Below are 12,389 nucleotides of genomic sequence, written 5' to 3' on the forward strand. Positions count from 1 at the left end.
AATATTTGACTGACTTTTGCTGGCTGGAGAGAACTCAGAAAAGAGACAGGATGCAAGACGGGTGCTAAATTTTTAGGGGCCACCAAAGTGTAAAAATCAGTCAATATTTAGTAGTGTGACTTTAAACAAAAGAAAGTGATGTTTAACTTTTGAAAACTTACAATTTTGTGTTTAAAGCTTAGTACATAATAGTACTTGTGTATATGATACAAAAAGAAATGTGACACAAAGCATAATTTCACAGTTAGGCATTTTAAGCCATAAAGAAGATCTTCTCTACTCTTAGATTCAACTCATTTATAAAGGTAAAGGTGGTGGCCGACTACATTTAGCCTTGCAGAACTTCTCAATCCTTGGATGATCTATGAAGTAAAAAGCAGACAAAAATTAAAACATTAAATATTCTAAGTGGATATTTGCTCCTATGTACAACAGCATTTTACTCACAGTGCTTATGTAGTTGCTCGCAGTGGCATTTTTTCATCTCCCTCTTCGCCCTACTACTTGTGGGTATGAGCGGGTGGGGACACGCATTGTTGTCAAAGAAAGTAGCTGCAATAAGAGAAAAGGTGAGCACTGAAGTCATAATCTCAACATCTGTATGTATGTTTTCCCTAAAAATAATAATTAATAATAACATGGAATTGACAAGAACAGCTCTGAAAATTTACAGGCAGGCCTTAAAAAAAAAAAAAAAAAGAAAAAGAAAAAAGAAAAACAGGCAGCAAAAAGAACCAGACTTACGCTTGCATATGCATAGGCAAATGTCCTTCAAAGTAAATCCAGCAGAAGCAAATTCTGAACGATGATTTTTATTAATTAAAGCTTTAAACCGTCCTGAAAAAACAAAGAGCACAGAATTAATGAAACAGTTATGAACAGAGTTGTACACTGACTATTAATTACCAATTAAGCCTTTTCTGTAAAACAGCATCTGAGTGACATGAACCTGCATGTGTCATAACAGTCAGCTATGTACTGCAGTTCTTTTGTTAGTAAAACAGCATATGCAGCTATTAAAGTAAAAACAAATCCTTTTGATACATACTGGATGCACTGGTTGTGCTGATCACTAGAATGAGGAGCAGGAGAGTCGCAGCTGTCATCCTGGACATCATGGCAGATTTTTCTGTTTGCTTCAAAGTGTTGCAGTGGTCATGGGGGCACGAAAACACAGTTTTATACCAGCCAAGAGTCCACATCCACGTGGTTCTGCATAGTTTAATCATCCAGATAAGTCTTAGCATGTCTGAGGAAAGAGGTGGGGACTGTTTTTCATATACCTGTGCATGAAGAGCTGTGCATGGGTTAATTTGGAAAATGTGATTGCCATGGTGATAAAACTCAATCACACATAAGAATGAATGATAAAAATGACAAAATGTGGAGTGAAATTTCATCAGATTTGTAAGAATTATATTTTATCTTCCACTGGAATGAGATGTAATAATAAAGTCGCCACACAGCAAACATACTGGAGTAATCTGCCTTTAAAGCCCCCCAAGAAAACAGATGAAGAGACTTCAAGTAATAAATTAACCAAGAGAGGTATCTGATTAAGTTTGCAACGATCTGTGAATTTTAAGAGGCATCTATGAAGGTAATAGTTGGGTTGATTTAATTAATATTTATTATGTATACAATAATCACAATAATAAACATTTAATCATTATAATGTCAAAATATTAACTAAGTTTCTTGGGCTTCTTAAAAAACTTTACATTAACTCCAATTTGAAAATACTCAGATGAATCATAGCTCCCTCCTGATGTTTGTAGGGGTGATGCTTAAGAGGATACCTTTATGGGTGGTATTTAAGGGTTTACAAAAATAAGTTACCTATATGTTTTTTATTGGATGACTTCTTCTACAATGTACAAAAATAGATGGTGACACTTATGTTTTGGAAATGTGGACAAACATACCAATTACATGTTCTCAGGTAAGACTGGGTTGGTCTGCAAAATTTTGTCTGTGTTCTTGATATAGCAGAGTGGCTAAAAGGGGATAGACTGCGTATAATATGTATTTTGGACAAAAGGAAGATATCATTGACCATATTTGCTTTGTTTTATTAGTTTTATTAAGATACAAATCAATGCAAATGCAAATGTGATGCAAAATAGATCTATTTTAAAATATGCCATTAAAACTTTTCATATCATTTTCACATTCACATAGTAGCTAGCATTAAATCAGTCACACAACTCTCATCAAAAATATGTTTATTTACAATATTAACAATGTTTGGCACTGCACAGCAAGACAATTACAAAAGAATCATCAGGTGACATGAGAAATAATTAATTGTTAAAAATGATACTTACACGTTAAAGAGGAGCTTTTGTATTTCTAGATTAAGTTGCAGTTATAACTTGCTATCTTATTAATTTCTTTAAGCAATGCTACATAAGTTTCCAGGCATAAAACTCTATTTTCATGTCAAACTGATATTTATGATGCACATTTCTGGAGCTGTCATTGCCCTGCAGCATCCCTAGGCTGAGAAACATGTTTTTCCCTTCAGCCCGGGACATCCCATTACAACTGTGTTTTGCTTTATGGCACAGGGTCACATGTCAGAGACTTTATATCAACACGTTGGCCATTTTGCACGGCAAAGAAAAGCAAAGAGGACATTATCGAAGGCACAAGGAAAAGAGCATCACAGGGGAAGAGATAAGACAAGAATCAATATCTGACTGACTTTGGCTGGCTGGAGAGAAATCAGAAAAGAGACAGGATGCAAGACGGGTGCTAAATTAGCACCAAAGTGTAAAAATCAGTCAATATTTAGTAGTGTGACTTTAAACAAAAGAAAGTGATGTTTAACTTTTGAAAACTTACAATTATGTGTTTAAAACTTAGTACATAATAGTACTTGTGAATAAATTGTGACACAAAGCATAATTTCACAGTTAGGCATTTTAAGCCATAAAGAAGATCTTCTCTCCTCTTAGATTCAACTCATTTATAAAGGTGAAGGTGGTGGCCGACTACATTTAGCCTTGCAGAACTTCTCAATCCTTGAATTACCTATGAAGTAAAAAGCAGACAAAAATTAAAACATTAAATATTCTAAATGGATATTTGCTCCTATGTACAACAGCATTTTACTCACAGTGCTCAGTTATTTTCCGGCAGAGGCATTTTTTCAGATCTCCCTTCACGTTTTCATTTGTGGGTATGAGCGGGCGGGGACACATATATTTGGCACTAATAGTAGCTGCAATAAGAGAAAAGGTGAGCACTGAAGTCATAATCTCAACATCTGTATGTATGCTTTCCCTAACAATAATAATTATTAATAACATGGAATTGACAAGAACAGCTCTAAAAATTTACAGCCAGACCTTAAAAAACAGGCAGCAACAAGAACCAGACTTACTCTTGCATCTGCATGTGAGAATGTCCTTCAAAGTAAATCCAGCAGAAGTAAATTCCAGTAATTCGGGACGAGGATTTTCATTGGTTAAAGCTTATAACCGTCCAAAAAAAGCAAAGAGCACAGAATTAATAAAACAGTTATGAACAGAGTTGTACACTGACTATTAATTACCAATTAAGCCTTTTCTGTAAAACAACATCTGAGTGACATGAACCTGCATGTGTCATAACAGTCAGCTATGTACTGCAGTTCTTTTGTTAGTAAAACAGCATATGCAGCTGTTACGTTAAAAACAAATCCTTTTGATACATACTGGATGCACTGGTTGTGCTGATCACTAGAATGAGGAGCAGGAGAATTGCAGCTGTCATCCTGGACATCATGGCAGATTTTTCTGTTTGCTTCAAAGTGTTGCAGTGGTCATGGGGGCACGAAAACACAGTTTTATACCAGCCAAGAGTCCACATCCACGTGGTTCTGCATAGTTTAATCATCCAGATAAGAGGTGGGAGGCGGGGAGGATTGTTTTTCATATACCTGTGCATGAATAGTTGTGCATGGGTTAATTTGGAAAATGTGATTGCCATGGTGATAAAACACAATCACAGATAAGAATGAATGATAAAAAACAAAATGTGGAGTGAAATTTCATCAGATTTGTAAGCATTATATTTTGTCTTCCACTGGAATGAGATGTAATAATAAAGTTGCCACACAGTCAAAGAGACTGGAGTAATCTGCCTTTAAAGCCCCCCAAGAAAACAGATGAAGAGACGTCACGTAATAAATTAACCAAGAGAGGTATCTGATTAAGTTTGCTTTGACACGACTGACACTTGAAAGTATTGAAACTAAATCTCATCTAAGGATAACTCAGCTGACTTTTGCAATCAGTCTGTTTTAAGAGGAACATTAAGTGCTTTTATCATAACCATCGACATAATGTAATAATTGTTTTAATTTTTACACAGACCAGCGATTACCTCCCATATTTGACAGTATAATTCACTGTTAGCTCTATTCTCATGGAAGCTAAAGTATGTATGCAATTTGTGTAATTTGGCTTAAAAATTCAAGCAATATGATCTATACCAGCAAAAAAGGATTAAAAGTGCTGTTTCAATTATTATAAATGTTTTCTGAAATTCAACAATAAGCTGTTTTGCTGGAAAATTTTATCAATCAAAGCAAAAACAAAATAGGTGTGTTTGAACTGTGTGTGGCAACTGCCACAGTTAAAAACTGTCAGAAGAAGTTAAGGATTTGCCTTCTCTGGGTTAAATGTGTAAACTCTCGGACTCTGTGATAGATGATGTGGCTAATAAGTTGCAGCTTTAACTTATAAAAGCCAGGTGAAGTTTCTCAGAACAGAGTGCTAATAGTTAATGTGTCATCTGCTCAGGTGCTGATTTTAGGTCAGCCTCTTTAAGCGGGAGCGTGCTGAGGTGTACAAAGTGAGCAAGTGATGATAGCAATGACTCAGTTTTTGTGCCACCACTTATTTCTTGCTTTCTTTACAGACCTCATGTCTCCTGTAAAGGGATCTGACTGTTATGTATGTGGGATTATTGGAGCGAGTCTGTCATTGGCTGGTTCCTGAGTCACTCTGTCATTAGAGGAGGTGCGTAATTACGTGCCCTACGTCCTCCAAACCTTGTAACACTTCCCTTGTATAAACCCAAGTGTCAGCACCGTCACTCACATCAACCGCACGGTGACGCCTGCTTCTCGCAATGAGTCAAGACACAATACTAGGAAATCCCCACGGCTGAGAAAACCACGACAGGGCCCCTTTAAATTGACGTTTTTTTGGTGTCGTGCCGAGAGAGAGAGAGAGCGCGCGAGCTAGAGGAGAGCACTCACAAACAACAACACAGTTCACAGAAGCCGTTTTACCGGATTCAGCTCTTTAGTGCGGCCTCTAAGAAGAGAAGGTGAGGTCCTATTTATTACATTTAACAGTATTTCTAAGTAATCATAGAGAAAACCCCTCAGTTAATGTTGTTTTGTCGAGCGGAAAGACTGTTATGTAGATGTAAGATCAAGCGGAAGACGCCTTGTTGTATTGCTGTCGTTTGTTACACCTGTTAATAGTAATCCATCTGAGAGAACCTGAGACTACGTCGCTTATTTCTCAGTAAACGCAGAATAAGTGTTGGCGAGTGCTTGCCAAAAGCAGTCCGCTCATGCGCACGAGAGCTATTTTTGACAAACGTGTTTAATTTCATTGACAGGCAGCGAGGACTTTCCCTCTGCTATTTCCATCACTTAATCGGCTGTTTTCCATACATTCATTGTTGAATGCCATTGCGGAAGTGAGAATCTTCAACACGCGACAACGCTTGGGCAGTGCGGACATCTAGCGGCCAGTCAGGAATAAAACAAACAAACAAACAAAAAAACGCCTCCTTAACGATGTATGGAGCTTCAGGTATCCCCGAACTCATCCCACCCAGCGGGCCGCCCCGGCAGCCAGGACCGGCGGGGCAGTTCAACCCAGGACACCCCCAGGTGAACAGACATGACGGCGGGCCCAACCCCCAGAGACTCGGACAGAGGGCACCCAAACTGGGCCAGATCGGTCGGTCCAAGAAAGGTATGTTAGATTTTGTTAAACTCTTTGTTCTCTCAAACATGTTCCCTAATCCTCCTGGGTTTACTACACAAAAGGTGATAAACTGATGACACCCTAGATATTTTAGCTACGTGACTGTTCATTCAAACAGACTGCAGTGCACTTAAAATATCACCTGCACAGTGAATCCATATGAAGCCCACAACATGATCAATAAAGCCTAAAAGTCAGACTCATTCTGGAGCCAGTACCTATATGGTGCTGTTAAACAGTCCTGCAAGACTCTGCAGAGACTCTGTTTATGTTCTTTAACTGGACCTCACTGATGCAAACAGGATGGAGAAAATAATAAAACCCTCTTTCAGTGCAGCACCATAAACTCTAGTCTCTGAAAACAATGTGAAGGTGACAGAGAGAATAACCAAAGGTTTCACGTGTGTTGTTCATGTTAATCTGCATTAGGCTGTAGTTTTAAAAAATTGAACAGACACCTGAATTTGAATAAATATTTCCCAAATTCCATTCAAATGACTGGTTACTTAACTGTATACCATCATCCCTTTTTATTTCTATTGTAAATTCTGATACATAATTTTTTGGCATCCTTAAATCTGAAAGTTATGCTGCAGCTCAAGCAGAATTATTGAAAAAATATTTAGAACAATGTCTTTGGAAATATATATTTTTTTCTATACATTTATTTTTTACTCCAGAATTAGTTAAGGATATCAACACCCATCATACCTCTTGTGTCAGCATGAAGAAGTATAAACAGGAAGTACCCTCTGGGTCTGAGCCCCACTGTTCTGCTGAAATGTGCTACCTTGTTGAAACATCCTACCACAGGCTGGATTTAATAATACAAAATCCACATACACGTGGATTAACTAAATGAAGATCTATAGGTACATCACAGGCATTAAAAAAATCAAACTGTGAATAAATTGATGAAGGTAAGATGCCTCGAAGGTATAAGTTTCTACTTTTAATACGATTGTGCATGTAGGATGATTGTACAGTGTAAAATAAATAAATGCATCTGTTCATATATAAATGAAATATTCAGTACATAGAAATTATGTTTTCGTGTTGTGTGCATGCATAGAAAACATAGACAGGACATCTTGGTGGGTAGGATGAAACACTGGCACATAAGCCGAGCACATAAACCGGTGCTTCATCATGGGCAATAAACTTTTCTCATGATGTTTGGTTCTGAATAATTGAAACAATATTTTTAACATTTAAGACAATGAAACCCCCTAGTGGTTCTTTTTTTGCTCAAGAACTCAGAAGCTGAGCGAGTGATGGGTGGACCAGCTGAGCGTGCTTGGAGTCCACCACATCGCTGTGTGGTTCATTGGGCCACACTTGTGCATCCATTGAGGATGAGGATGCTTCTCTGCTCACAATTATCATGTTGCTTGCTCAAACTGCAGAAATTCCTCCTTACTTTATTTATTATTTATTTACTCTTATCATGTTTAAACACTCATAGTTCACTGTGCCTGCACTCCATTCTCGTGTGGACGGTCGGTTTCCATATGCGTACATTCTGAAGCTAAATAAAATGCTAATATGTCAAACGTCTTGCAGGTCAACATTAAAGTTAACACCACAGAGTCTATCATTTACATAAAAAGGATTCAGTGTAAGGTGGCACATGGAAATAAGATCTGTCAAAATAAATTTTAAAAAGTTTATGACAAAAAAGGTCTAAATCTTTGGTAATTACTCATAACTCATACATTGTCATCTAATGTTAAAAGTAAAGTACATTTAGTAAAAACAGTCAATGATATACGTTCATACACAATTATTTACTGAAAATGATCTGGCTTCCTCCCACAGTGCAAACACATGAATGTTAGGTTAATTGGTCACTTTAAATTCTCTCTCGGAGTGGGTGTGAGTGGTTGTTTGTCTCTCTGTGTCAGCGATGACCTGGCGACCTGTCCAGGGTGTACCCCGCCTCTGGCCTGCTAATTGCTGAGATAGGCTCCAGCTTCCCCATGACCCTGAACTAAGCTAAGCATTATAAAAAAACAAACAAATGGATCCTACATTGTATAAGAACAAGAAAGAACCAGATCACAAGCTTTATCAGTCTTTCTTCAGCATCACTGGCTGTGTGATTTTGCACAGTCTGGTGGTTTTATGATATTTACATCTTCTTCTGTACACAGTTTAGTCAAACAAATATTATTGCACAAGTCGGGTTAAAATAAGGATATATTAACCCCAGACTGTAACTACATCTAAACAACAGCTGCTCTAAGGTTTGATGTTTAACTGAGTCTCTCTCGGTATCAAGTTTCTTCAGTCCCTTCTTCACTGCCTCCAGCCCATCCTCTTCACCAGAGATTTAGACATCCTGGTTTGGGTGGAACTGGGCTAGCTGTGTTAGGGTCTGTTCCTAGACTGGATCAAATACTGGGATGAAGTATGAGTAATACCCTGCTGTAATCGGTGACTCAGATTAAAGTAGGTTAAGCCAGTTATCACAGATTATATAATCTAGCAGCAAGGGTAACCCCAGGCTGTCTCAACTTTTTTATGCTAAGCTAAGCGGAAGGTCATACCCGAGTGAAATTGCTGTATTTTGCTTTCCAGAATCTAAAGGGAGTATCAGTTTGGGCTCTGCTGAAATGTTTAAGGCTGAAGTTTTGTTTTCTAATTGCTGTGATGCCTCGTTCTATTTTCACATAACTACTACCAGGAAGTTCTGAGACCACCATGTTACCCAGCTGTTTACTTCAACTTCTTTGGCCTTGTCTTCATGAACATGGGTATTTTAACAAACTTATTTTTACTTGTCTACTGAGCACCATTTAATTGTACACAGGGTAGAAGTGGTACCTGTCTCCATTGTTATTCAAACCACTTCTCCCAACAATTCAGAAGCTTTTGTTGTTATGCATAACACCCATTTATATGCTAAATGTGCCAGTGAAGCTGCTAGCTTAAAAAGAACTTTCTTTTTTAAATGCTACAGCAGCAGCCACTTCTTTTGCAATTATTCCACTAACTAGAAGGTTGATCTGGTCTTTTAAAAAACAAGCAATGATGATTATTGTGTAGCAGGGATCTGCGTAGCACACTCATCTGACATCTCTATTCTTCACTATAATCGGCAAATTACTGTACTTAGGGGCAAACATAGAAAGTCCTATTAATGTTGTCACCAGCACGGCCCTGTTGACATCTCCATTTGTCATTCCTTTAACTGGAGCTGGAAAATCTGGCATAACAAGCTAAAAACACCAGCTACTATTTCCACATGACATCAGCTTTGCTATAACTTCACCCTGGCTGGAGAATATTGCAAATAACAGTTTTCAGGCGCCAAGAATGTGGACAATATGCTTAAATACACGAAAAAGCATTTCAGTTAGTAGTAATGCATTTCAAAATGCTTTTAGAGCTCATCCAGTATTCCCCTCTTGTTTATCTCCAGTTTTGGAACTATATGCTAGTTTAAACTAACATCCTTTAAGAAAAGATCCTTTCTTTGGAGCTGCTGATTGAAAAGCCTTTATTTGACATTTGATCAAGAAAGATTGGTTTAATAAAAAAAAAAAAAGCAAACAAAAAAACAAACATGCAAAACAGAGATAATAATCAGGAAGTCTTGTAGGCCCAGCAAAAATAAATAAAATAAAATCTCTGTTATGAAAGAGCTCTATGACAAACTACAGACACCCTTTATTGGGTATATGGTGCTCATTTGGTTACATGGTTGGTCATAAACAGTTACTTTTATCCACACAGCAGATGTCACACTAAAACCTGATGCTGGCTTGTAGGCACTGTTCAGGCTGTTCAGGGACACATCTGGCTGCTCTGCACAAAAATTCACTCTGAACTTTGTCTTCTGCTCTTACCTCCACAGTGGACCTGGATGATGAAGATCTGGATGACATCATGAACAACAATGGGCAGTGTCCCGTATCCCTGTCACCCATCTCCTAAACTTCACCAAGAAGTGCCAAAACCAGAAATCCCCTGGGACGCCAAATCCCCTTCCCATCAGTGCTCTTGGCCTCGATCCTGTCAAGTGTCCTGCAGAAGCTTCTGATGGCTCATCAAAGCTCAAGCGGCTTTTTTAGCGGCAGCTGAAGCCCAGGCCCTGATTGTATATAGTGTCTATTTAAATCACTTACGCTCAGACTGTGAATGAATCGTACCGCATTGCTCTCTTATTCTATACCTCGGTAGGCAGTGAACTTTCAGGACTTGAGGAAGATTTTGGACAAAGTGTATTTTTCGAAGCTTCATAATAAGGGCTACATTGCTAAAGTTGCACTGAGCAAACGGGTAGATGACAAGCAGCCGCTCACCTGTCAGTTTCTGGTGAAGGGTAACTGATTGTCTGCGGGTTGGCTGTGTGAGGGAACACAAGCCTGTAAATGTGTATCACACAAGTGAAATGTTAATCTTTGGTTGTGCAATGACTATCGTTATCTACTCTCACACTGATCCATGTTGTGTACTGTTATTTACTGAATCATGGCTTGCTATTTATAGAAAAAAAGAATCGGCTAATTATTATTTTTGAAAAAATGATTGATTTTTGTTGTGGCGTTATAGCTGCTTTATGTTTTTTACTTGTTTCTGAATGCACATGGCTTCAGTCATCTATAATTGAGATTTATTGTTTCCAATGGTGCACTTTGTGGGAATGCCTGTTATGTGCAGTGACATGTTACAGAATTCTATGCATGAAGTCTGTGTAAGCATCAAAACACGTAACTGGTATCCTGTTGTATAAGGGCTATGTAGTAGTTTTTTAAACCACACCACTGTTTTTTTTTTTTTTTTTTTTTTGCTCTTTAGACTGCAGATTCAACGTTTTTCTCTCAGCTCATTGTTAACCTGAGCTGCAGACTCGGCAGGAAAATGTCACAAACAGACTTATGGAGCTTTTGTTGGCCTTCAAAGGGAGAATTCCCCAGTTGTCCACACAAACTGTGAGAATAAACGTAAAGTTCAAGATATTTAAATGCCAAATGAGACTTGACGCTGGATTTATAATTAAAAAAGATTGTGGGTGACACTCTGTTCTGTGAAATGGAAAACTCATTTGTGTTAATTATTTATAAAGCACTAAACGTCTTGGGCGTCATCTTTAAGATTTAGATGGACTATTTAAAGGTATGCTCAACATTAGAGACTATAATTACAGGATGAGATCATGAAAACAAGCAGCCTCTGATTAGCCAGCACTGCTGAGACAATCTTAAAATGATGTATTTTTTGGGTTTCATGGCTGTTGCAGGTGATCTCAGGTTGAGATAATTGCCTATAAAAGCTCATGCTGATGTCATGTTACTTTGTAGGCTGTAAAGTTGTTACTAGTTTACTTACCTGTTTTGCGTCATGAATTGTTGCATTGCACAGCTCCCTCTCTGATTCAGAGATTGCTCTTTTGGGTTGTGATTGCCTTTTGCATGGAAATGTTCAACTTTTCATAATGCATCTCTGGAAATAAAGTATGACTCTTTGTGGGCTTTGTGTCATTTCTGGTGAATGAAAAGAAGTGATAACTTTGAATTGGGTTAATCTAAACTCAAATACTGTATCATGTCTTTCTGCATCTATCAGCTGAGTGATGATTTTTAGTGTCTTCCATCAACTTAATTGTTTCCTCCTATACTGCTGTATAAAATTGACACTACAGAAGTGTTTAATCACATGCAAATGGACTCGCTAGGTTACTAGAAGACGAGGTCTCTAAGTCAATATTAGTTCGTAGAACATGAGTTTGTGGAGAAGTCACATTAAACTTTACTGGTGAGGATATTACTGTATTAATCATGGTGTCTAAAGTTAATTACAGGCATTTGTAGACAACAGATGCGTATTGTCATAAGCTCAGAGATCCCTTTCAGCTGTTTTCAGTATAAATAAAAATAATCTGCTTAATGGTATTACATTTTTTTCACTAAATAATTTAAGCAAATGAAAACTATTAAAGTTAGAAATTTATTGAAAATATAGATATAAAATGCAAATGCCTGCATACTATACATCAAGTTTGATCTCATGTTTTCTTATATTTTATCTTTATCTTTAATTTAAATGTGCCCTTTTACACAGTTCTAACAAGTATGAGGAATTTGTGACCAGGAAGAGGAGTTTGAGACCAAGTCTAAGGAACTGATATGTTTTGAGGAATAAGGATGCAAAACTGTTCTGACATAATCAAAGCGAAACACCTGTAAATAAAGAAACTAATAAGGGGGCATACCAGTACAGAACTAGCCTTCCCAATCAATCTGTCCAGTTTCTTCCTGTCCACAGCTGATATGCTGATGCTCCAGCATCCATAAGAAAAATGGCTGATGCCACCATAGAGTCATAAAAGGTCTTCAGGAGCGGCCCCTGCACTCCAAAATACCCCAGTTTTCTTAGTGGGTAATGTCT

At 37.8% G+C, this 12,389-nt stretch overlaps 1 protein-coding gene across 1 annotated transcript; it reads left to right on the forward strand.

The window, feature by feature from the left end:
- Nucleotides 1-5,052: 5,052 nt before the first annotated feature.
- si:dkey-112a7.4 lies at nucleotides 5,053-11,471 on the forward strand. Its single transcript, XM_041986061.1, has 3 exons — nucleotides 5,053-5,322; nucleotides 5,623-5,984; nucleotides 9,856-11,471. Exons 2-3 carry the CDS (start codon nucleotides 5,804-5,806, stop codon nucleotides 9,933-9,935), a joined length of 261 nt encoding a protein of 86 aa, XP_041841995.1. The 5' UTR covers nucleotides 5,053-5,322; nucleotides 5,623-5,803; the 3' UTR covers nucleotides 9,936-11,471.
- Nucleotides 11,472-12,389: the final 918 nt, after the last annotated feature.

Source organism: Melanotaenia boesemani, chromosome 5 (genome assembly GCF_017639745.1).
Source record: "Melanotaenia boesemani isolate fMelBoe1 chromosome 5, fMelBoe1.pri, whole genome shotgun sequence".
Taxonomy (NCBI): domain Eukaryota; kingdom Metazoa; phylum Chordata; class Actinopteri; order Atheriniformes; family Melanotaeniidae; genus Melanotaenia; species Melanotaenia boesemani.

Excerpts from the sequence above, each read along its gene's own strand:
- si:dkey-112a7.4 (XM_041986061.1), top strand. The coding sequence starts at position 5,804 with ATGTATGGAGCTTCAGGTATCCCCGAACTCATCCCACCCAGCGGGCCG. Across the intron at positions 5,985-9,855 it reads GATCGGTCGGTCCAAGAAAG|TGGACCTGGATGATGAAGAT; the intron begins GTATGTTAGATT and ends TTACCTCCACAG.